Source organism: Anolis sagrei, chromosome 4, assembly GCF_037176765.1.
Source record: "Anolis sagrei isolate rAnoSag1 chromosome 4, rAnoSag1.mat, whole genome shotgun sequence".
Taxonomy (NCBI): Eukaryota; Metazoa; Chordata; class Lepidosauria; order Squamata; family Dactyloidae; genus Anolis; species Anolis sagrei.
This window is the reverse complement of record NC_090024.1, coordinates 161,409,387-161,435,885: the sequence shown is the minus strand read 5'-3', so window position 1 is coordinate 161,435,885 and position 26,499 is coordinate 161,409,387. Positions and strand designations below refer to the sequence as shown.

The 26,499-nt window shown below is 39.4% G+C and overlaps 1 protein-coding gene across 1 annotated transcript in view; it reads right to left on the bottom strand.

The window, feature by feature from the left end:
- ERICH3 (glutamate rich 3) overlaps positions 1 to 26,499 on the bottom strand; it is a 77,535-nt gene that overhangs the window by 32,466 nt on the left and 18,570 nt on the right. The window contains exons 3-10 of the mRNA XM_060773734.2: positions 24,779 to 24,904; positions 21,517 to 21,588; positions 21,094 to 21,216; positions 19,641 to 19,802; positions 17,082 to 17,294; positions 13,602 to 13,782; positions 9,268 to 9,454; positions 1,364 to 1,647 (exon numbers count right to left, since the gene is read on the bottom strand). Coding sequence (XP_060629717.2) covers positions 1,364 to 1,647; positions 9,268 to 9,454; positions 13,602 to 13,782; positions 17,082 to 17,294; positions 19,641 to 19,802; positions 21,094 to 21,216; positions 21,517 to 21,588; positions 24,779 to 24,904 — 1,348 coding nt within the window. The remainder of the gene's footprint in view (positions 1 to 1,363; positions 1,648 to 9,267; positions 9,455 to 13,601; positions 13,783 to 17,081; positions 17,295 to 19,640; positions 19,803 to 21,093; positions 21,217 to 21,516; positions 21,589 to 24,778; positions 24,905 to 26,499) is intronic.

The window sequence follows — 26,499 nt, the reverse complement described above, 5'->3', positions numbered from 1 at the left end:
TGTGCCGGCAGGACTGAAGACTGACATGTTGGAGGTTTGAATCCGGGGAGAGCACGGATGAGTTCCCTCTGTCAGCTCCAGCTCCCCACGCGGGGACATAAGAGAAGCCTCCCACAAGGATGGTAAAACATCAAAACATCTGGGCGTCCCCTGGGCAACATCCTTGCAGACGGCCAATTCTCTCACACCAGAAGCAACTTGCAGTTTCTCAAGTCACTCCTGACATACACAAAGAAATGCCCCTTTATCAGTTTTTAAGCATCAAGTGAAAATAATATTATTTCATAGGGCATGTGCTTCCTAGCTTCATTTCTGATTAGCTATTGCAACTTCACATCATTTTTGGTGCCCAATTATGAAGAAAGAAAAGAAAAGCAGGAAAATTTTGATAATATTATTATAAATTGAGATTTATAATATTTTGATGATATTATTACAAATTGAATTGGGACTGATAAGTTTCCAGTCCCAATTCAAGGTGCAGGTTATGACATACAAAGCCCTAAACAGTTTGGGCCCTGTCTATTTTCATGATCGCATCTTTTCCTATCAACTGGCGCGGGCTCTAAGACCCGCTAGGGAGGCCCTCCTCTAACTTCCACCACTGTCACAAGCACAGTCGGTGGGGACGAGGGAAAGGGCCTTCTCAGTGGTGGCCCCCAGACTCTGGAACACCCTCCCTAGAGAGATTAGGCAAGTCTCCACACTGTCCACCTTCCACAGGGATCTGTAAACATGGATGTTCCAACAAGCATTTGGGAATGACTAGTCTCTAGTTTATTAATGCCCAGTCCCTAGGTTGCCAGATAGTACTCTGTTCTCTGCACTTCATCCAATTCCCCAGCCCTATGGTATGCTGTTTTGCACTATCCCATGCCCGGCCCTCTTACAGCCAGCTCATTTTAGAAAATTTTGGTCATTGGTTTTGGTAGAACATTGTCTAATGGAACTTCAATGCTGCTGTTTTATACTCTTATGTTTAATTGTGTTTTTATCTAGTTGTTGCATTTTATGATGTTATTTTAATTGTGTGTTTTTTCTTTAAATGGATTGTTTTGTTTTATGTCTTGTGGATATTCTGTCCCATATGTAAGCTGCCCGAGTCCCTTCGGGGAAGTGCTGGCAGGGTATAAAAATAAAGTTGTTGTTGTTATTATTATTATTATTACTCATTTGCCTAGCTCACTACTGACTACTTTAACTGACAGTATTCTCAAATATCTTCGAGAGAGAGAATGTTTTCTTCACCCTTAATGGGAGCCTTTTCAGTGAAGATGTCAGGAACAAACTAGGTTCAATGCCTTTCTGCATGAAGAATATATTGAGATACAACCCCTCTCCTTCCCTTCTGTACCATCATTACCTGAAGATCTCTGGTAGGTTTCAGTTTCATCACTGCCCCTTCGTATTTTTTCTTTTCTAGTCTCCCATTCCATGACATGAGCCTCTTCTGCAAATGCTTTTCTTTCTTCGGGAGCTGGTGAAAACCGAGACGCCAATTCTTGCTTGTCCTCCCGACTGCTGCTGCTCTCTCTTAGCTTGTCTTTGTCTTCTTTCTCTGAGTCTTCTTTCTTTGCTTCATCCTCATCAGTAGTCTTTCTCTTGGGAGGGCAAGGCTTTTTGTCCAGACCCATTGAAATGATACACCTGGCAAAAAATATAGTGGAAAGTTGCAGAGAGACAAAATACAAAACCTCCTGGAAATGAGTTATCTGACAACAAAAATAAAAGAGAACAGTAAATGTAAGATTTAGGAAAATCCTATACTCTACACTTGCAAAAAAAAATCACTAACAACAAAAGAGACCTTTGAATTGTACAACTATTGCAACTACAAATGCCTGCAAATGTTTTGGTTGCTTAGTTAGCTGAACTCACTCTGAAACTGTGATATCCATGTATCCTTATTTTTTTTAAATACAAAATAGGTGCCCTTTGTTTCAAAGAACATCTAAACAGTGTTTTGTTTCTTCCACAATATCAGTCTAACATTCTTTTATACAATATAGACAGACACATCAATGCCTGAATTGAGCTAAATCCAATATGAGTCCCACCTAAAGCAGGTCCACTGAAATGCACACAATTTAGTCACCACTTGGATAAGTCCCATTCAATGGGATTCAATGGGTCTATTCCAGCTGGGTAGCATTCAATTCAGCCCATAATTGGATTCCACCTTTAAAGTGTTTTTGAAGAAAGAATGGTACCAAAGAGGTTATTACTTGAAGTGTATCTTATGGCAAAATAGCAAGACCAGGGAATTATCTAGAAGCAAGGGTGCCAGCCACTACAACTCCCAGCAAAGAAATAACAAAGCAATTGAATTGATTTGAAGGAAAGAAAGGAACTTTGTAAAGATGAGTAACCAGAACTAAGTAGGCACAGAATGAGATGGGAACAAAGAAGAGCCCTTTTCTCCTGCTGTAAACTATGTTTATAAAGATTTCTATGAAATGTTGAATTGTCTGTTTTCCCCCACTTTGAACCACTTAAATTCCTAATTATATACTTGGAGACTTGTGAACAGCCAGTACTCCAAAGTCAGCTACAAATTATGATGTGAGAGTGTTTTGTTTGTACAGAAGATGTGGCAAATTAATGCCCCCCCCCCTCCCAAATGCTTTTATGAACTCCTGAATAAACTTGTACTGACATATTACAGGATTATAACAAGGGAGGGAGGACTAAACCAGGTTACCACAATGGATTGTGGGTATTTTTGATTATAGCTTTCGGGATCACATGTTCTAGAAGTTATGCCCCTAAAAGAAATTGCTCAGATTTCTAGATCAAACATATTCATGGACATTTTTCTTCAATAATAGAAGTGAATCTTGATGCCATTAACTACTACATTGCTGTTGTTGTTGTCATTGCCTGCTTTCAAGTCATTTCCAATGTATGGTGTCCCTAATACAAATCCACCAGTTTTTCTTGGCAAGATTTTTCAAAGGGGTATGTCTCTGAGGCTGAGAAAGTGTGGCTTGCCCAAGATTAGCTTCCATGACTAACTGATTATTCAAACCATGAAGTCCCAGAGTCCAGGACAAATACTGAAACCATTGCACTATGCAAACATAAGCCTCCAAATTCAGAATCACTTGCAATCTACTAAATCAGTGGTTTCCAACCTGTAGTCCGTGGACCACCAGTGCTCCGCAAGAACTAAAATATGGTCTGCAGCCTCACCATTACTACACCATTGCAATGACAGTGACTGGTCTTGTGAAACCTTCTTATAGTGCCAAGGCTTATTAAATTTGGTTTTCTGTGGGTGAACAAATGGCAACAACTGGATGGCATATGTTCTGTATCAGAAACTAGAGCTGATATGGATTATCCAATGCAATTTTTTGAGTCAGCACCCCAAATAAACAAACCAAATCTAAAGCTGACCAAAAATGGATTCATATCTCTCTTGGTTGAAGAGTGGTCCCTGGTCAAAGTGGTCCCTGATCAGCTTTTACACCTGATACCGGACTTTGTGGTAGCAGCTGGTTAGCTATTGTTGGAAACTGGATGCTAAAATAGCATGGGATGCTGGGTTTGATCCACTAAGGAAGGAGTTACTATAAGTACCTGCTTGCAGTAATTTGGAAGACTTCTTGTACAGAGGTTTAAACAGGTACATTTGGAAGCAATAACTGGAACTGCCTACAACACATGCCAACCATGCTTGAACATTCCTGCCCTGGTTGTGGTGTCACTTCTGGGCACAATTTAAGGTACATGTTGAGCCTCCCTTATCCAGAATTCCAAAATCTATCATTGTCCACATGGATGGGTGAGATAGTTGCCTTGCTTACTGGCAGTTCAATGTATGCTAACTTTTTCATGCACAAAATTAATACAAATATTGTGTATACAATAATTACCATCAGGCTATGTGAATAAGATGTATGTGAAATATCAATTAATTTCACGCTTATACATGGGTCTCAAAATATCTAATTATGTATGGATATGCAAATATACAAAAAAAATCCACAACATTTCTGGCCCCACATATTTCAGATAGAGGATACTCAAGAAGTACTAACTGTTATCTATGAAATCCTTAATTGATTGAGTTCTGGTCACCTGTACATAGCCAGTTAGTTTATCCCATGGCAAAACTATATGATTGCTGCTAATGTTAAACACATTAAAATGTCCCCAAAATTTAACATTGACACATATCTTTTATTTCAAAGCATGATGACTAAACACATAGTTTGACCATACAAAATAGTCCGAATTATACCATCTTAATCTAAGGTTTTCCTCTAGTTCTATGTGAAGATAAAGAAAATAGTGACTGGAACACCAGTTTTCCTGATCACAGTGCCCAGTATTTGGTATCCATTCCCCAGAAAAGCATGTCAAGAATCAATTTTGATTTGTCCTGGTAATCCAGTGACACAAATTTAATTAAAGATTAGAATTCAAAAAAATAGCTGTGTTAGTATGGAATATCGGTATACAGCATGAATTTATAGCACCTTAGTGACTAAAAGAAAGAACAAAGTTGGTAGAACAAGCTTTTGGAAACTACCAACTTCATTCTTGTGATTAGTCTCTAAGAAAGAGTTTTTCAAACATTTCATGTTGGTGACACACTTTTTAGACTTGTATCATTTTGAGACACAGTATTCAATTTTACTAGCAAACCGGAAGTTAAAGCCAACCCCTTATAAGACATACGGACACATATATAAATGAATAATACAATGAATAAGGATACAACCTGTCTCATGGAATTGTTCATTTATATTTTTTAAAAATGTATGATTTGTGAAATAACATATTTCCAAGATGGTTGTCATTTCTTGTCACATTTGAGTGACACACCTACATACTTCAGCTGACACATTAACATGTCACGACACACAGTTTTGAAAGCTCTTTTCTAAGGTACTACAAGATAACTTCCCTTATCTTGGAGTTAGACCACCTAACTTAATTTGAATAGGACTTAATTTTGAATAGGAATGCATAGAACAGTTGTATTACAATTCAATGAGCTTCTATTGACTGATGTTGCTAGTGCTTTGATGACTACATTTTATAGTACTGATTTATACCTTTAATTGTACATCATCCCAGAAGCTTATATTGGAAGATGGCTAAATAAATTAACTTTTAGTAAGGGAATTAAAATTACATGCTCAGTTACTTTGCTGGATATACCAAACAGTGTTTGTTATAGACGATGCCATATGACGCTTATGGATATTTTCTGTTTTAATGGTGCAATTTTATCATGTAATTCTTCATCTTACATCATAATAGCCTAAAGCTGAGGAACAAATTTATCTTTGTGAGTTTAACAGGCTATATAAACTACAAACATACTTATGTCCATAGCCATAGGACCTCTCTCTCAATTCCCTTACCCTCTGCTAGCCCCATGAATCAAAAATACCCCGACAATTGGACTAGAAAATATTCATCACAGTCACACACAAAAAACCCCAAACACATAAAGCCATGATAATTAAAATTGTTTAGATTCAGGATGTAGATGTATCATACTAAACATTTCTCCCCAAAGAGATTGGTGGGAGCATTTTGCTATTCTTTTACTAGTCTTTGTATTACACATTTGTATGGCTAGCTTGGACATTTATTGAAAAAGTATAGCCAGTATCTAATTTGCATACATTCCTCTTCTCAGAAAGCCCTTATCACACCAGAGATAGTATAATATTTACATAAATCATGCAAATCTTATTCTGAGGAGGGTGGAAATATTTCTGGATGGTGGAATATGCTTATCGGAAAAGTAATTTGGCTCCATGGGAGTTCTGATTTCTTCTCTTTCCTCCTACTTTCATTGTTGTTTAGAAAATACTAAGAAGGAAAGATGAGACCAGAAAATTTGCATGGCATTCTCCAGCTTGATACTGCTGCACAAATCAGAGACATGCCACAAAAACCAACACTTACAAGCAGAAATGGCTATGATTGCTGTTGCCGCTGACATCTGGCAAAAGACACTGAAGTGGGCCTGATATGCTCAAATCTATTAAAATGCAACAGGAAAAATGTGTGCCTTTCCAAATGAATTCCCTAAGAACCAAGACTTTTCCCCTTAATCTCAAATTTTTGTAACCTCAAATCTAAGATTTTAGTATTATGTCTACCTTAGCATACCTTGAAAACACAGGTGAAATGTATAAATACCTGAAAATTCTGAGCACCCTAGTGGGAAGCATTTGGACATAGACACAGAGTTCAAAAGGGTGAAAGGATTGGCTCGTTCAGTTCTCTGCAGCGAAACAGGATTGTTAACCTGCAAATCAACCCATGCCAATCTAGGCGACAAGACCAGGGGAAGACACTTTGCAGACTGGTGGAAGAAAATAAATTGCTTCGAAAATATTAAGCTATCAAAGGAAGTCATGCACTACAGGGAAAACCAACAATGTACTCTAGGCTAGTCTTAGACATGACATTTGATTGATCTATGTGACCTGACACTTATACCTCAAAACCTCTTTGGAAAAGCCTTTTTAGCATCTACCATATATACTTGTGTATAAGTCAATCCTTTATAAGAATTCCATGTCAAAATTACAGATGTTCACATGACTCATGGATAGTTCAAGGATCATTCCTTATACAGGAGCCCCCAGTAGTGCAGTGGGTTAAACCCTTGTGCCTGCAGGACTGCTGACCAAAAAGTCGGCGGTTTGAATCCAGGGAGCAGGGTAAGTTCCTGTCTGTTGGCTCCAGCTTCTCATGAGGGGACAGGAGAGAAACCTCCCACAGGATGGTAAAATACCAGGGCATCCCTTGGGCAATGTCCATGCAGACGGCCAATTTTCTCACACCAGAAGTGACTTGCAGTTTCTCAAGTCGCTCCTGATACGGAAAAAAATCCATATACAAGTGAAAGCACCAATGCTGCCACAGGGGGCCAGCCATCTTGTCCACTGCCTCCCAAGGCATTCAAAAAGGCTTGTTACTACTCTACTCAAAGAAGAGGATAGTTCCTTCTGTTGATAAAAGTTAAGGTACAGTATTAACTCCTATCAAAAAAGGAACCATCCTCTTCTCTCAGCAAAGTGGCAAAAGCTTTGTCCATCTCAGGGAAATCTAAAAGAAATGCTGGCCTCCACTAATCTCTCAACCTTTTGAGGGGAAGTGGAAAAGAACCACTGTAACTGCCATGTTCCTGCCTGGACATTCAAAAAGTCCAAAAGTGGTCCTTTGACAGAAATAAGTTTGATAAAAAAATACAGTACTTACATTGAGCTATGGATAAGTCGACCTAGGTTTTTTTACTAAACTTTCTAGACTTTTGGCTATAATTTCTAGTATATACAGGACCTACACAGAGAGAGAATAGAGAACCTAGCAGGGTTGAACACCTAAGCCAAATGCAAATAATCTCTGAACCTGCTTAAATGTAGATAACAACCTTCATACATTGAGCAAAAGGCATAAAGGAGGAGTTCCTGACTTTTCAACTGAATGTGCTTCTCCATTTAATCATGAACCCCGCTAATCAGAGGTGTCTAGCCATTTGATGGGTTTTATGTTTGTTCAGGTGACTAAGTGACCATTCCCCCTTCAGATCTTTTGCTGAACATGTGAGTCCTGTATGTGCCAAAAATCAGATTACGAGGAATTGGACTTGTTCGTGCAGTCCTGTTCTTCCTTTCATGCATTCTGGGACAGTGTGGATGAGAATACCAAAAGAGGGTTTGTGTCAGTTTTGGTTTTGCTTCCAGGACATACAATTAATGTTTAGATGTTCTTAATTTTTTGTTTTTAATGTATATTTATTTTATTTGTAGTCTGTTTATGCAGCATTGAACTGTTGCCTACTTGTGAGCTGCTCTGGGTCCCCTTTGGGGTAAGAAGGGTAGGAAATAAATAAAGAAAAATTCCACACTAAAACTGCTATTACCTTGAACTAGACTGGTCAGAATGCAATGCATCTAGAATAGAGTTTCTCAAACTGTGCTCCTCCAGATGTTGTGAACTTCAGCTTCCACAATTTCTAACACCTGGTAAACTGGCTGGGTTTCTGGGAGCTGAAGTCCAAAACACCTGGAGGAGAACAGTTTGAGAAACACTGATCTAGAAGAACAACAGTGTGTAGCCTTGTAAAAGTGGCTCTGAAATTGTCCATCATCAGCAAAATGAACACAAAGTAAATTCCAAAAATCTACAACTTTTTAGAGAGACAGCTCAAAGCATTTAATGTTTAGATATGGAATATTTATGATCAGACGATTTTGTGAGCTCTGGACATGTCTTTGAAGAGGTTCATTTTTATAGAATCCAGAGATCTTCCCTAAGCTGATACCCTCCAGGTTTGTTAGGTTCCCAGCATTCCTGACCATTGGGTTTAATGGTGGAATTAATGGAATCTCAAATCCAAAACACCCATAGGAAGTCACATAAATGAAGCTTGGCCCGGAAAATTGAGCATTGAGGAAGATAAGTGCAATATGAAAACTCACAAAATTGGTAGGCTCTGAGGGTCCTTCCACACAGCCCTATATCCCAGAATATCAAGGCAGAAAATTACACATTAGCAGATATTGTGGGATTTTCTACCTTGATATTCTGGGATATAGGGCTGTGTGGAAGGCCCCTCAGTTGCAAAGTAAACCTCCCAGGGGTTCTAGATAGTGCTTACAGAATTTAACATTGCTCCATGTGAATGTGACAGCCCATAGCATGGGTAGCCTGGCTGCTGATCATACCACATATGAGTGGCATATGAATAGAGGTATATTGAGGCACATGGTGTCATGTGCATCTCAAGTGTGCTCTGATCCCTGAAAGCTTATCCCCCAAAGTGTCACATAACTCTGCCATATAAGATCTACATGGGATCTCTTCTGAAAACTTGGAATCTGCAGAATAAAGAAAACAAATGGTTTCTAGACATGACCAGGCAACATATTCCCCAAAGCACCCCTTCCTCATTGTTTTTTCTTCCAGAATCCTATCCATCCCAACAAGGAGAAGAGTCATGATTCTCAAAGCCTCAACCATTAAAACAAGCTGAACATTGTTCTGACATCCCCTCCAAATTTTTCCGGAAACTAAAAGGGGACATTCAGCCACCTCTGATTTCTGATTCAGAGTGATGCAGCTTGCAGCGGGTTTTGAGGTGATACAGGCAATGAAATGTGTCCGTCCCTGTTCTAGACCTATATCTGAACAGGATCAAGGCCCTGGAAAAATAGGCGGGTGGCAATTTCAAGACAGGGTTGATTACACCCTAACAGACATAGACAAATATCAATCAACTGTTCATACCTATAGCAAGGAGCTGATCTTTCCACATTGACGAAACCAAAGTGCCCATGCTTGCCACCCAGACGCGTCCCTTTCCGATGTTTATATTCACAGCAAGAACTTAATCGATCCACTTGTAGTCCATTGAGATAAAATGTAAGGCTGAAGGGAAAACCATAATGCCGCCTGGAGGTAAAGTGAAATGTTTCTGCAATTGAGGGAGACAAATAAGATGGTTGGGGCTTTTTACTGCATCTAAGGTAGATTGAGAACCAAATGTACAGGGCAAAGATGTGTACCTTTGCCCTAGAATTAATAATTCATATTGCAGGGAACACATTCAAAAGCTCTCTCATTGCTGGAAGAATATGTGTATAGAAAGATAGAGTCTGAGAGAAAACAGTGACTATCCACACTGCAGAATTATAGCAGCTTGATACCACTTTTGCTGCCATATCTCCATCCTTTGAAATCTTGGAATTTGTTGTTTGTTGTGTCACCAGAGTTCTCTGCCAGGGAAGGGTGAATATATTTGTTTTCCTTAGAAATTAAATCACATCCACTTCTATGAGAGGAAGAATTTTAAGTATTGTTGCCTTTGTTTATGGCCTTGATTTTAGACTAAAATTCAATTACTAATCCCAACTAGAGTAGCCCAACAATAGGTTTTTTTATGAATTACTTCACCATTCAGGAATTGTGTCAATGAGTCTCCTGAACCTGGAACTAGCAATTAGGTTAATAATAATAATAATAATAATAATAATAATAATAATATTTATTTATACCCCGCCACCATCTCCCCAAAGGGACTCGGGGTGGCTTACATGATGCCAAGCCCAACGAATACATCAGTACAACAACAAAGCAAGCAAGCAAATAAAACAATACATATAATTTAACTAACATATAAGCAGAAACACACAAGAGATTTAAAACACTATGGCCAGGCAGGGTGTAATAGATTAAAAATTTTAAAAACACTGGGCGTGCACAGAGTAGGGTATATCTAGACAGGGGGTTTTAGAGAATGATGTAGGGAGATCAATCCAACAAGTAAATAAAGTGCTTCAGAGGATATATAGTAGAAAATTGGTCAGATCAGGGCTTTGTTCAGGGATCATTTCCTTTGTTCAGGGAAGGCACACTGGAACAGCCACGTTTTCAAGCTCCTCCTAGAGACTGCCAAAGTGAGTGCTTGTCTGATATCCTTAGGGAGTGAGTTCCAGAGACAGGGGGCAACCATAGAGAAGGCCCTCTCCCTCGTCCCCAGCAATCGCGCCTGTGAGGGGGGCCGGAGCGAAAGCAGAGCCTCTCCAGATGATCGAAGAGATCACGTGGGTTCGTAAACAGAAATGCGGTCACGAAGGTAGGCGGGTCCCAAACCATTCAGGCTTTGTGGGTGAGAACCTGCACCTTGAATTGGGACCGGAAAATGAACGGCAGCCAATGGAGCTCGTTGAACCAGGGGGTTGACCGCTCCTTTAAGTCGCTCCAGTTAGTAATCTGGCTGCTACCCGTTGGACCAATTGAAATTTCTGAGCTGCCTTCAAGGGCAGCATAGATTGCATTGCAGCAATCCAATCTGGAGGTGACTAAGGCATGGACCACCATGGCCAGATCCGACTTCATGAGCTATGGTCGCAGCTGGCGCACGAGTTTTAATTGTGCGAAGGCCCTCCCAGCCACTGCCGATGCCTGGGCTTCAAGCGTTAGCAATAAGTCTAGGAGGACACCCAAGCTGAGGACCTGTGACATCAGGGGGACTGCAACCTCATCAAGCACAGGTTGCCATCCTATACCTCCATCCAGCTTACAATCGACCTGGAGAACCTCTGTCTTCTTGGGATTGATCCTCAGCTTATTCATTCTCATCCAGACAGTCACAGCGGCCAGGCACTCGTCCAGCACCCGAGGGGCTTCCTTGGAATTAGGTGGAAAGGTGTAGTAGAGTTGGGCGTCATCTGCGTAGAGATGGCACCCAACTCCAAAACTCCAGATGACCTCTCCCAGCGGTTTCATGTAGATCTTAAAAAGCATGGGGGGCAGCATAGAACCTTGCGAGACCCCACAGGTCAAAGGCCAGCGGTTCGAGCAGGTGTCCCCCAGCTTCACCATCTGGAAACGATCCTCCAGGAAGGACCGGAGCCACGACAGAGCCATGCCCCCAAGACCCATCCCGGAGAGCCGTCCAAGAAGGATACCATGGTCGATGGTATCGAAAACCGCTGAGATGTCCAAGAAAACCAACAGTCACACTCCCTGCGGAGTGCCATCCACCAAGGTGACCAAAGCAGTCTTGGTACCATGACCAGGCCTAAATCCAGACTGTGACTGGTCCAAGTAATCAATGTCCTCTAGGAATCCCTGGAGCTGAGAGGTGACCACCTGTTCCAGTACCTTGCCCAAAAAAAGGGAAGTTAGAGATTGGCTTGTAGTTGCTTAAAACCGTGGGGCCAAGGGAGGCCTTTATCAGGATTGGTGTAACCACAGCCTGTTTCAGACTAGATGGAAATGTCCCCTGCTCCAGTGAAGCATTGATGATCAATGCAAACCAATCAACCAACCCGCCTCTGGCCAATTTAATTAGCCAAGAAGGGCAAATTAATTAAAGGACAAATTAATTAATTAATAACAATAAAAACAACTGTCTGTGGGTTTGTCCATTCAGTTCTTATAATGTTTGATTGCAACATTTTAAATTTTGTTGATAAAATGGGAAAACTGTCTACCAAAAATTGCAGAGAAGTAAATTAACAGATATTTGTTCACAAAAGAAGACCTCAGAAAGTTGGAGTAAATCAACTCAATTTTGATAAACAAAAGTAGTTTTGCCTAATGGGCAAAAGCTTTGCTTGGCCTCGGGTTCATTAAGACCCAAGCATCGTCTTATCTATACATTACTACCAAATAATTACCCGACTCATTCATTTTGTTTTGCTAGAAATAGTAAAGCAACTGGCGTCTTACATAGACATTTCACAGAGTCTAGAAAAAACTTCCACACTTTCTGGCTTCTTTGGCATTGGGTGTTTCTAGTCTTTCTAGCAAAGTTTCTCACTTGATGATATAATCTGGATCAAAGTCCACATGTCTGCTATTTTTTAATTAGGCAAATAGTGTATCTTCAAGTTTGGCCCATGCTCCATCTAGTTTCCAACTGTTGGTTTGTACTGCTGCGATTCAAAGTCTCACCAACACTTCCATATCAGACCTGCATTCTCTATTTTAAAAGCTTTTCCCAAAGGTTCTGTGCTTTCACTAGTTCATTTGCTGCTTATTTCCTATGTACATCACTTGCTACTCGCTCTGTTTAGCAAAGCTAGGGAGAGATGGAGGGTGAGTTTACCATCATTTCCAGAATTCCCCAACTAGCAGAGCCACTGGTCAATTTGGGATTCTGGGAGATGTAATACAAAAAAAAACCCCTTGTATGAGGTCTACTGTTCAGAAGCACATTAATTATTTGGAGGGGGGGTTCCTATAGGCAAATGGGTTGTCATATTGTTCTGTATTGTACCCAATCCAATAATAAGTTGCTTCCTTGACCTCCTCACAATTCCTCCTTAGGTACCTTTTACTGAAAGCAGCACTCTCAAGTATCATCTTAGCTTTCCTTTACCCATTATTCCATTAGCAACTGATTCTTAACTGCTCTTACTTTCATACTCCTCGGTGTCTTCCCATATCACAGTCCTGTCTGTCTAAGACAGATTTAGGGCCTTAGGACATGGGCTACATTATGTTGACATTCTCTCTAGTGCCAAATGCTATGACAAATGAAATGAATGAAAATTCATAACAGAAAAGATATCCTTCCTCAGCAACAGACCATTCTCATGACATGAAATTAATTCTACCCAGCATGCTAGTCGTCCCTAGTTTCCACTAGTGATTATACCTGCAAGAGCTCCGCTTAAGTCAACATCAGCACCATTGATTCACATTCAGAATCAAACCTCAAGCATGTATTCATTTCCCTTCTGGAGCGATAAACAGCTCACATTGATATATTATAGCTTCTTGTACGCAGATAATTTGGTATTCATTTTACCCCTGCAAGCATTTTATTAACCATACATCTCCATCCAAAAATTAATCTAACCCACTGTATTTTGTTAAATCACCCCTGTACATCCCTCCTTCCATAATTTGCAAAAGTAATTGCAGCCTCATTTTCAATCATGAAACAGTAAATCTAGGCTTAGTTTCAGGCAGCTGGTATATAAGTCCCTAGACACAAATAACAAGACTGAGCTCCGCGGAAATAATTTTGCTACCACTTCAACAGTTTATCCATATAAAATAAGAGTTTGCCAGAATTAAAGTGAACTCTTGGGCTTTTTCAGGCTCACCTCCCTCCAGCAGTTTTCCTTTGAACACACATAGATTTTCTCCTCCACAGTGTTGTTGATATATTTTTATTTCCTCTCGGTAATCGAAAAGTTCATAGGACAGGTGCACAGGTTTTCCCAAATAGATCATGGTGAGATATGCGTTGCTGTGTACTTGAGGCCTGTAGAATTTCCCTGTGTCCTAAATCAAAGAGGAGAAAACTTAACCGAAATGCTACAGTTTGCATTGCAAAGATGTATTCCTATATTGTGCTACTCTAAGACCAATGTTATGCTGTCAGTATTTATTAATCACAGCTTGAATATGTGACAAGGTAGTAAATAACTGATAACTTGGCATGAACTGCCACTCTGGTAAAATAAAAAAATAATAATCACTTTTCTTGAAAGCTTTTCATAAGTTTCTCAGACACACTATGGAAAAGGACTTAACAACAGAACCACACTGAACTAATCTGAGCTGTCTCAGGGCCCTTCCACACATCCCTATATCCGAGAATATCAATGCAGAAAATCCCACATTATCCGAGTGTGGATTCAGATAACCCAGTTCAAAGCAGATATTGTGGGATTTTCTGCCTTGATATTCTGGGATATAGGGCTATGCAGAAAAGCCTTCTGGCTCTACAAAAAAATTACTACTGGAAAGTCTCTAACTCATTATGGAGCATATAGGTCATGCAAAAGGAACGTTCTGTATTATTGTCTATAATATAACAAACCATTGGGTAGAAACACACAGGAATTTGTAACATGTTCATACAAATCTATGGTGTGACCACATTTGCTATACTGGGTATAGCTCTGCTAGTGCATCTGAAAAATTAAATTAAAATTTAAAATTACAGCACTGGGAATGATGCAAAAGAAAAGACAAACAAAAGGTATTACAAAGCTGTAGCAATTCTACTTCAAAAATACCCCCAATTGGGAGATCTACAATCAATCCAATCAAGCAAGATTGGATTGAGATCTACAAAAGTAGTCACACCACAGAGAAAGTTACTGTACATATTCATGTATAAATCTAGAAATTTTAGTCAGAAAATGACAAAAATATTGTATCGATTTATCTACAGGTCAGTGTAAATACTGTACCTGTTTAAGGAACTCCATTGGCTGCGATTCATTTTCCGGTCCCAATTCAAGGTGCAGGTTCTTACCTACAAAGCCCTGAATGGTTTGGGACCCGTCTACCTGCATGACCGCATTTCTGTGTACGAACCCACACAATCTCTTTGATCATCTGGAGAGGCCCTACTCTTGCTTCCGCCCTGCTCTGATTAATTCTCTGCAATTGTCCTCAGAAGCACTTTACTACCCGTTGGGTTGGTCTTCCAACATTATCTTTTAAAACCCTCCTGCTTAGATACATCCTACCTCTGTTCACACCCAGTGTTTATTTAAAAAAAATAATTTATTACATCTGGCCCGGCCATAAGGTTTTAAATTCTGTGTTATTGTTTATATGTAAGTTATATTAATTGTACTATTTTATTTGCTTGCTGTTTTGTTTTTACTGATGTGTTGTTGGGCTTGACCTCATGTAAGCCACCCCAAGTCCCCTTTGGGGAGATGGTGGCGGGGTATAAATAAAGTTATTATTATTATTATTATTATTATTATTATTATTATTATTTATTGTAACTCTTATTTTCAAAAGGCTATTTGGTGCTTTCCCTCAATGGAATGCCAAGAGAGTAGAGGGAATCAGTACTTAGGGTTTCTCAGGACAGACTGAACTCTCACCTTTTGCCATTCTATTCAGAGAAGAGGATGGCTCCTTTTTTGGTAAAATTTAATACTGCATTTTAAATTTGATCAAAAAGGAGTCTCCCTTCCCTGAGTAGAGTGGTGAAAGATCTTTCTGAATGCCTGGACGGGAAAATGATGGCAGCAGCAGTCAGAGGACACTGTACCCAAGGCAGTGCTGGTGCTTTGCTTTCTCTGCAAAATTACTCTTGACTTATCCACAGGTCCTATCAATAATCCATAATTTAGGCCCCCCAAGCTGCCTTCAATTTATATATGAGATTGTCTTCTATGAGAGTCTATGTAATAATAAAAAGGTTTAGCATCTCTTTGGAAAGAATTAGGAAAAGTAACGAAGAAGTCTTCAAATTCCCATCGTTCATGAAGGTTATATCTTTCCGGCAGAATTGGGTGCATCATGCTTCTAAATATACATTTCTGGGGAAGAAAATGGGAGAGATTCCCTAGATTTAAAATACAGTATCCAGTACTGACCAATAGTTCTGTCTAAAGATATTGATATTCATTGTAAAGAATGAAGAGTTAAGATGGATGAATTATCCAAAAAAGTAAGACATCTCCAGTTATGAAGTTAGTTATGAACTGAAATAAATGGTCACTGGGAAGAAATACAATTTGCCTGCTTAATGTATAATTCACAAATCTGAGTTAAATAGCATTACTAAGGCTATATTCAGTCCCTTAAGTATAATATCTCTGCAGAGTGGCCAAAAAGCCGAAATGCTTCTTGACAAATCTAAGAAAAGAAGCCCCCAGGCTCTGAATTACAGCACTGTGGGGATTAGATTTCATCCCTTATATCTTTACTATTTTCATAGCCCCTGATTTTAAGCATCAATTCAGCATGTTAAAGGTAGACCTATTTAGTTATGGACAAATTTAATGTCTGCAGAATGCATTTCTTGCATTTCTACAGGAGAATGAAAATCAAATATACTGTTCTGCCAAATAAGAAATGAACTTTAGACAAGTAGTATGTTGCCATTTAGAGTCTGCTTCTAGCCCCCCATATTTCACTGTTGTATTATACAAGGATAGTCTAACAAAATGGCAGATAAGAATATGTGTATATTATGTTTAAAATGTGGATATTAAATCCTAAGGTTTTGTTCATTAAGCCAGCATGACCCATGCTGTAGCTCATACTTCTCTATCATTAGTTATCACTCACAATAGGCCAAACTAAATCTGGGAAACATGCTTGGGATTGGAAGTCCTATTTCACAGTTCTTTCCTACTTAAACATCACACAGCTTGGAGGGTGACAAGTGAGAAAGGAAGCCAAATTGATGGCTTCTACGGATGATGAAAAAGAAGGCAATACCACAAGGATAGTCTTTCTTCTCAAGTTACAATTTACAGATATAGCAGACCAGATTCTTAATATTTTACTTAGGAAATAGAAAGTTGTGTGAAACTAAGATCAAACTTTACTATGACATTACAATTATCTCAATTAACTATATAAAATATAACATAATAAACTCTGCTATAATTTTCCAGGAAAGAAGAATCTGGGAAAGTAAAATTCACTCCAAAACAAGTGAGCTTCAAGTTGGTTAGGCTACTGGCCAAGAACATGACATTCCTAACAGAGTGGGCAATATTTCCACCCTTCTTCAGACATTTAGCAAAGAGAAGTATGAAATTTTCCATGTAGAATAAAACAAAGAAAAATGATGTGATAGGAAGGAAAAGACTGATTACTCTCATTATGAATTGCTCCAAGCCATCGAGTGCAGTTGTTGGGCGAAACCTTCGACCTCTCAAAGTCCCCGCTTTCATTGTGCTCATGTTCTTCTCACTTTTGGGCGGTGGTGGAATAGGGATCACATAATTGTTTATGATGGGAAGATGGTAGGGAGATACGCCAAATGAATACTCAGTTGAACGTGTAGGCCTTAATACCCCTTTGTCTCCCTGGGAAAAAAGTAATGAAAGTTAAAATCCACATTTAGTTAATATTAAGTTCCTGATAGTCTTTTTCTAGTAGCCAGAGAGAACTTGGTATTTGTTTATATAAATTCCAATGTGTATTATGCTCATTTTCAGCAGTGAACAAAGCACATAGGAGAAGAAAGGGCAGCACATATGAGGGAAAGGAACATTGGTTTTTGCCATGGTACATTTATTTTCAGGGGTAGAGAGAACATTCTCATGTGGTTTGCCCATCCCTCTCACATGGGGATTTCTTCCATCTAATGCTAGAAAGTTAGAGATATTGAGAGTAATGTGTACATGTGTGTGTGAAGCTCACTTTTAAGCTTTCTTTTGCCCCAGAGACTGCAGCAGCATTTGGTATGGGTGAATGCCAAAGACTATCACCCAAGGTTCCCTTCCAGGAAACATTGTAAAATGTGGGAGAAAAACAAGTGTATAAGCATGTCTCCCTGTTGCAGTTTACATTGCTTCCTGAAAGGAAGGAAGCACATGTACTACCTGGCAAATGCATCAGGATTTGTCAAAACACCGTCAGTAGGTACTGAAGCACCAGCTGTCTTCCATTCATGAACCAAAATAATGCCATTCTACATCTTCATGATTTGGTAACTAAGGTGATAGCTGTAAAGGTTCAAAAACAATGGAAATGTATGACAAGCCCATAACTGATCAACAAAATTCACAACCCAAAAATGTGGCATGGAGGACTGGCTTAGACAGCATTTAAATGGAAATAGAACAAAATTGTGAAGGATAAAGCAATAGCTATCAATTATGATAACCAAATGAAACATTTAAGACAGCACGAATACCTTTCATCAGGTTTCCTTTAGGCATCTAAGAGGTCCCTATTGGAAACAGAATGCTCATCTAGATGAACCTTTGGTCTTACCCAAAAAATATGCTTATGTTCAAAAACAGTATTCCCCCAACTTAAGAGTTCTCCAGATGTGTTGGGAGTATAGTTGGAAGAGGAATTATGAGTGTTATACATATAATACAAATTGTATGTACATATAACACACATTTTGAGTATTTGAGAAGATGTTCCAAATCATTAGGACTATCAAAGCCAAGAAACCTGTGGCCTCTGAAATATAGTTAGGAGCTATGGGCTGCAATAATGTTGGTGTTCCCCTGTGGGAGGGGTTAGGATTTTTTCTCTAAGTTGTCCATTCATTTCAAGGTTGCAAAACTGAAATTGCACAGGTGTTTCACATCTGGACATTGTTCATGAGTGCAACATTTCCATTCAACACAAAGATTGCCCAGCACAAGTGTAACTCCACACAAAGTGGTTTAAACCTGACAAAGCCAACTTGGATTTCAGCCATAAGCTCCCAATGCTGATTGAGACAGTTATATTGGGCCCCATCTACACATATAAAATCCAGATTATCTGCTTTCAGTTGGATTATATGGCAGTGTAGACTCATATAATCCAGTTCAAAGCAGACAGTCCGGAATCATATACTGTATTACATGGCAGTGTAGATCTACACTGACTCTTTCTTTAATGGCAGGCCTAGCTTTTATGGTGGTCCTCATACATATAATGTGTCCCAGTGTCTTCAGCCAACATTTTGAGCCATACTGATTTTCCAAAGGTGACTCATTTCATTTCCACATTCTTCCCCATACACTTAATATGAACCAGAAGGAAAGAAAGTGCTGTGGCTACATAGGTTCAATGGTACAGATGCTGGGAGGCAGCAAAGTCCCTCCTGAGTCCACTGTCTTTTCCTCTCTGCCATAAGAACAGAGCTATGGTTAACAAATTGTCTGTCCTATTCCCTTCAACTGACCTGTCACATTAAGGCTTAATAGAGGATATTACTGCATAGCTACTACTCAACCTGTAGTCCAATGAAAGTCTATATGTGGAATGGGGAAGTGGTGCCATCTTGTCCTTCATCTCAGGCAACAACATCTCTTGCGTGAGCTCTATTCATGTACTAGCCTACCAAGGGTATTTTCATTTTAGTTTCTAAAGAACAATGATGAAGCTGTGAATAATTTATATTTTGGAACATGGCTAGCATTAGAGTGCATTGCATGAAGGTATGTAAGCTATAATTTATCATCAATAAGAAAAATGTACCCAAACACCATGCCAACAGCAAATTCAGATCAACCTGAAGTCAACATATGATGCTATCACAGTTCTTGAGCAAAATAGTCATTCATTCCTGACAAGTAATTACTCTATCAAAACCATTTGATTTCCATAATTGAAATAGACTATTATTCTAAGTAATCAGTTATTTGTGAATAAATTAAATTTTACAAAGGTGAAATGCTTAGATAAAAGAAAAAAATTCTAACCCCACTCAGAAACTGATGTTCCTTTTCAAGAGTAAGGAATTTTGCTCTGGAAGTTGAAGTTGCCTTTGGTGTAAATTCTGCTGAAATATTGCCATAAAGTGGCTGCAATCGGAGTGGCTGCTGCATGTTTCCAGGTGCGGTGCTTGGACGAGGACAGCTGGCCTGAACAATATAAAGAAAGGAGGGAGTAGTTTCAGAGCAGTGAGCCATTTACATCTATAAAACCGAAACATCTTCTATGCATGATTTGTATTTTGTTATTGTTTCCAAATGGGTAGGCCTTGGCATCATATTTTGGATTTATTAAATTATATAGAAAAGGTACACAACTGTTGCCAGGATTTGATTAGGTCTAAGAATAACAACTCATCTACAGTGGCTACTTACTGAGGGAACAGTCTGGAGCAGAAATACTCTGGATTGGCCCCAGAGGCCCTGGAGGTGGCCACACGCAGAAGGGGAGAGTCCAGATGGACCAGTCAGGTCTAGACCACTTCAGCATGGCTAGATCATCACTTTACTGACCCTGCTGCCATCATCACTGGCAGATGGCTACAAAACTCAATGAAAGCTCCTGGCCATTGCAGACACCCTGTGCTGACATCGGCCAAGGCATCACCAGGACCAGGGGGTCAACTGGCAGCAGTGATGACAAGATGCAGCAATGATGGTAAGATGGGCACAATCTGTACCCGATAAGCACAAGAAAAAGCAGAAGGCACCAGCAACCCAAGTGGGCCACACTGTGCCCAAATCATGGGATTACTCTGGAGTTTCAGCCAAACAACTGAGTATGCCCTGAGTTTCCTTAATGTAGCGCTAAATAAGTATAACCTTGTTTATGCCACATTAAGGAGCAGAAGTAGCCAAACATCATGAAGACAGCCTGGAATCACAGCATGATAAGTGCTAACTATTAATCCCATGTAGACAAACCTGGAATTACACAATCAATCCCTACTAAGGCTCCAAAGTTCAGTGCTGCCATAAATAAGTCACAATGTGTCAGCCCTTCTCAGAACATAACTATATAGTTTTGTCTCTAATGGGGTTTTTTAGAGTAATGCTGGGCAACTGGAATTGGGAGAAAGTTTTGTACTAACAATGGGCCACACTATTGTATTTGCAGCCAAAAGTGTACCCTAGAAGAGGAAGTGGTTACTTCCAGTGACAGTTTTAAACCAATTTTCAGGTTTTTCGGGATGTTTGGAGGAGTCTGGGGCCCCAAGATGTTAGGGACGAGAGTGTAAAAGAGGTTGAAGTCTCATCCCTGCCCTATAGGAATGACAGGAGAACAATCCTACTGATTAATACAAGGTGTTAACTTATCTTAATGCTGCAAATGGAGACTTCTCTTTGATTTCCATTCCAACAGGGCCATTGCTCATGGTGATAGAATTAGGATGCAAATGCTAAAAGAAAGCTAGCCTTCTAGTTCCTGTTATTTACTTACGAAATTTCCCATTTCTCCTCTTTCACGTAATTTGCGACGCCTGGCACGATTTCTTGGTGCACTGGGCGGGTGTGGAGAGAGCACGCGATTTAACTCTTCTGCTGCTTTTCTTAATCGCTCCTCCTAGATTAAGAGATACTGAAATGTCTGAGAACACTGTACTGTTAGGAAATGAAGACTTTTTTTTCAAAATTTTCTGTTTTCAAAAACTGAATAAGCAAGACTAGCAACTCTTTTGGAATATTAGAAATATATTTTTTTACTTTTGAATAAATATTTTTGCTTGCCCTTTGAATAATATTGACAAAAGTAGTCAGATCTGTATTAATAGGAAAGCAAGACATGATAAAAGAGGGATTTTCCATAATATTGGCAATTCTATTCCCAAAACTATATTCAGATAGATTTTTCAAAGTTTCCTACCTTGATTTTCTGAACACGTTCTTTCCTGGCAGAATTTTCAATTTTTCTCTTTAGTTCAACCTGGTGATGACGCTAATAGGATTTTCAGAAAGGAAAGAGAGAATCAAATTTGGAAGAATACAGTGCTCTCTTTGGAAGCAATAAGACAAGAACTTCTCTGCATGGATCTTTGGATTGTTTCCTATCTGGCAGTTTTCTAAACTTTCACAGGTAATTTTAGTGGATACATATTATTGTTTGAAGTCCACTGTCCTACAGGACTAGAATATTCAGACCATCACTTCTAGATTCAAGTTAGTATGTCAACAAGAAGTAAACACAATTGGGGAAAAAGTGGACTTCCATCTCCTCATTCCTCAGCCCATTCTACTCCCAGCACAGAAACCAAATGCTACCAACTGCTCTGTGGCATGGGACAAAAAACAGCAGGAAAGGTGAAGGATGAGACTATGTTGACTGGACAGTCAATTACAGCCAGCTACTCTTAGAGAAGGAACCTAGTAAATCATTATGCTAGTGATTTTTTTGCCTTTGTAATTAAGAACTAATGCATGAGTTTTGACACATTTGCTTCTTATGTCATACATCTATAGGCACAGATTTGTGCAAGCTTTGGAGTGGCCGTATGTGTGTACATGAAAAATAGGAAAGCACAGGTTGCTTCTTGCTTTTTACTCTGACGCCTGGCTAAAGACCACAAATAAGTGTTTTATTAGAATCGGGTGACTAAAACTGGAAAATTCTTTTAACATTTTATTTTTAAAAGCTATAACTCAGCATAACAAGCACCTTACAGCTGAAATAGATTGAGGACCTGGCAGTCTTACTTCATCCTACTGTACTTCCCATCCCATATCTACTCATGCTACATCTCCAAAAAATGGAGGTTCTCAAGTGCCATGTAATAACAAAAATACTATCTTTAAGACATCAGGACATAGTGAGAGAAGAGGGAGAATAAATCTTAACTTGTGTTTAAGGTTTTTAGCAATCTGCAGTACATTGATACATTTTTATTCTGAGGAAAGTACTACTGTGATTAATAAGTCTAATTCTTTGGACAACATGTCAAATTATATTTTCATTGACCACCAAAAAATTTAGGCATGCAAGTTCAGAACCTTTATAGGATCAAGAGATAAAACCCATTACAGTTTTCTTTTGTTTTTAGTTCAAATTCTGAAACACTCTTCTTTTGCAGATGTTGAACTCTCTGCTCCTACCCAAACTTTTCTTCTCAATCTATCAATCCAGCTCCATGTGCTCTTTTAGTTGTTGGAGTGACATTATACATGATGATGATGACACTTTTTCTTTTGGGATATATCCCTTATGAATAAAGTTATGGCCTCAAGGAAAGCAGAAACAAGCTTACTTTTAATCACACCTATAGGGCAGAGGTGGACCTTTAGGCCTACAGGTATTTTGGCTAATAACTCCTAAAGCTCTATCCAGCATGACCAATGATAAGAGGCTAGAGAAACTGAAGGTCAAATATACAGGCCCAATGGTCCCCCAACCACTACACTTTTTAAAAAATGCAATTATAAAAGTAGGGAGAAGACAAGGAGGCTAAAACATCACAAGTGATCAACCGAATAAAACTTAAACTTGGCTTTATTCCAAAAGCCATTCCCATCTCTTGCTTTTTGCCATTCTATTTAGGAGAAATAATTGAATCTCCTTTTCCACTTTGAGCTCTTTTTCACTATCCTCAGCCACCCAGGCCAATTTCCTGGCTTCTATATCACAGGGACAACGGAAATAGAAAATTTAGAATGTACTTCACACCCAAAAACATGCTTCCTTTCTCATCAGTCTTCTGCTGATGGGAAATCGAATATGTGAAAGTACAGGAGTTGGAGAAAAGGAAATGCATGTCCACAGCCAAATCTTCTTTGTGAATTCCATTGGTATATTATGAAGAACCACTAGCCAGTTGGTAAACGGTTAAGACCCATCGGCGATCCATAAGGCCCCCATTGAAGATTCTGCCAAGCTGTTTCTGCTGTTACAAGTTGTTTGACTGGCTAGGAGGAAGGGAAAACGCCAGCTTTCTGCTAAATAATCCCCATGTTTGTGTGGGTCTATAGAAGTGACTTCCTTAGGATTCCATGATTCTAAGACAGTTGGTCTCAACTGCTGCTTTATGCTTTGAGTATGAGAAGCAGCATGGATTTCCCAGCCACACCAAGAGCCAGCACATCACAAAAGCTTAAAGGATCTTAGAGACCTAAACTGTCTAATTTATGAGTCTGGTCCTCAACAATGGATAACTGTTGAGCATGTATAAGACCAAACATCAGCAAGGAGAACACAACAGGAACAGTTGGCAGGTAGAACCAAACAAGAATGCAGCCTACCTCCAACCATGTTTCTACCTTTTGTGTGAATGAAATAGTATCTGCTCCTCCCTGTCCTTTTTCGTTCCTTACATCTACACTCCTCTTTGTTCTTGCAGGTTTACCATGGCTTTTGGTATTTGTAGAAGTAGAAAGGAGCATTTCTCTGATGGATTACCACAAATTCTTGAGCATACTGATGAGATGTGACCTCCTGTTACTTTGCCTTCAGGAGATGACCATGTGGAATCTGGTACCTGAAGGGATCCTTACATTCTGAGATGCTAGCATATGATCAATTCCAAACATTTGCAGGTTACTTCTCTATCTTGTTTATCACCTTTCTCTGTTAATTTTGTTAGACAAAATGATTGCTTTCTAATTGGCAAATTAATTTCAATTTATTCATCTGTTTAATCAGGTATTTTCTTAAAACGTATTCTAAGTTAATCCATCTAAAGTAAATGAAGGTTATGGATTTGTTCGTCACGATCATTAACAACGACTGGTACTCCTCACTAGTTTAGACACTAGAGAGTCTAAATTAAAAGTTCGGTTCAATTTTGTTCATAGAATAAAGGTGATTAAAAGAGTGCACATTTTGATTCTTAACATATATTAATAGAGGGTTCTTTCAATATAATCTAGGCATTCTGTTCATCACTAATAATCAATAACTTCCAAATGCTAATATGAAAAAGGGAGTGGAATATTGTGCAGATTATTTACAACTAAGTGTTATAAACACCTGCAGCTACCCTGATGTTATAATACAGTATTAAGAAGATGTTTCCCCACCAAAACAAAAAGTATATGTGTGCATGATTATCCCATTAGAGAAAATTATCTCATAAACCCTGGATAACATTGTGATTATTTCTTTTTAAGAGACTTTAGAAGGAGTCATGGTATAGCCATACCTCCATGTCAAGGACTTTGTGAAATATTGCCTGAGCCAAACATTCTCGTATGTACTTCTGATGATCCTTTCTCATGGCATTCAGCTGGTATTCCTTCTCTGATATGATTCTTCCACTTCTTGAGACCTGCAACGAGAATGGGAAATTAAAAAATGGGAAGTAGGAAGAGAGACTTTAAGAAACACACATTTGGGATATAAAGCCCAGTATGCACATAGAGAGCAATATGAGCAAAGACATTGTCATTTGCTTAATATCAGTGAAACCTCCATATTTACACCAGCATTAATATGTTACACCTTGTAACATATTCATCAGAGACACTAGATATCAAGGTGCTTCCTCTTCATCCTGGAAAGAAGTGACAAGTGGAGTGCCGCAGGGTTCCGTCCTGGGCCCGGTTCTGTTCAACATCTTTATTAATGACTTAGATGAAGGGCTAGAAGGCATGATCATCAAGTTTGCAGACAACACCAAATTGGGAGGGATAGCCAATACTCCAGAGGACAGGAGCAGAATTCAAAACGATCTTGACAGATTAGAGAGATGGGCCAAAACTAACAAAATGAAGTTCAACAGTGACAATTGCAAGATACTCCACTTTGGCAGGAAAAACAAAATGCAAAGATACAAAATGGGGGACGCCTCGCTTGAGAGCAGTACGTGTGAAAAAGATCTTGGAGTCCTCGTGGACTACAAGTTAAACATGAGCCAACAATGTGATGTGGCGGCAAAGAAAGCCAATGGGATTTTGGCCTGCATCAATAGGAGCATAGTGTCTAGATCTAGAGAAGTAATGCTACCCCTATATTCCACTTTGGTTAGACCACACCTGGAATATTGTGTCCAATTCTGGGCACCACAATTCAAGAGAGATATTGACAAGCTGGAATGTGTCCAGAGGAGGGCAACTAAAATGATCAAGGGTCTGGAGAACAAGCCCTATGAGGAGCGGCTTAAGGAGCTGGGCATGTTTAGCCTGAAGAAGAGAAGGCTGAGAGGAGATATGATAGCCATGTATAAATATGTGAGAGGAAGCCACAGGGAGGAGGGAGCAAGCTTGTTTTCTGCTTCCCTGGAGACTAGGACGTGAAACAATGGCTTCAAACTACAAGAAAGGAGATTCCATCAGAACATGAGGAAGAACTTCCTGACTGTGAGAGCCGTTCAGCAGTGGAACTCTCTGCCTCGGAGTGTGGTGGAGGCTCCTTCTTTGGAAGCTTTTAAACAGAGGCTGGATGGCCATCTGTCAGGGGTGATTTAAATGCAATATTCCTGCTTCTTGACAGGGGGTTGGACTGGATGGCCCATGAGATCTCTTCCAACTCTTTGATTCTATGATTCTATACTCACAACTAGAAAATGTGATTTTAACAAATCAATATATATGCATTTACACATATAGAGAGTGGTTGGAAAAGTCACTTTTGGGGACTATAATTATTGGATTCCCCCAACAATATGACACGACACACTGACTAAAGGATTCTAGAGCTGTAGCTCTGTGATCTTTTTTTTGTTTTAATGGAGATGAGTTTCCATAGTAGTTTCTGACACAAGTACTGTAATTGCTTATCTAAGTTAGAGAGTGAAACCACCTTATGTGAAAGCAATCTGAATTCCAGCCTCTGCTCTTGGAGAGGTTTTGCAAAATGCTTTCTGCACTCAAGGTCAAAAGAGTGTTGAACAGGGACTTGAGAAGTCCAGAATCAGGTTCTTAT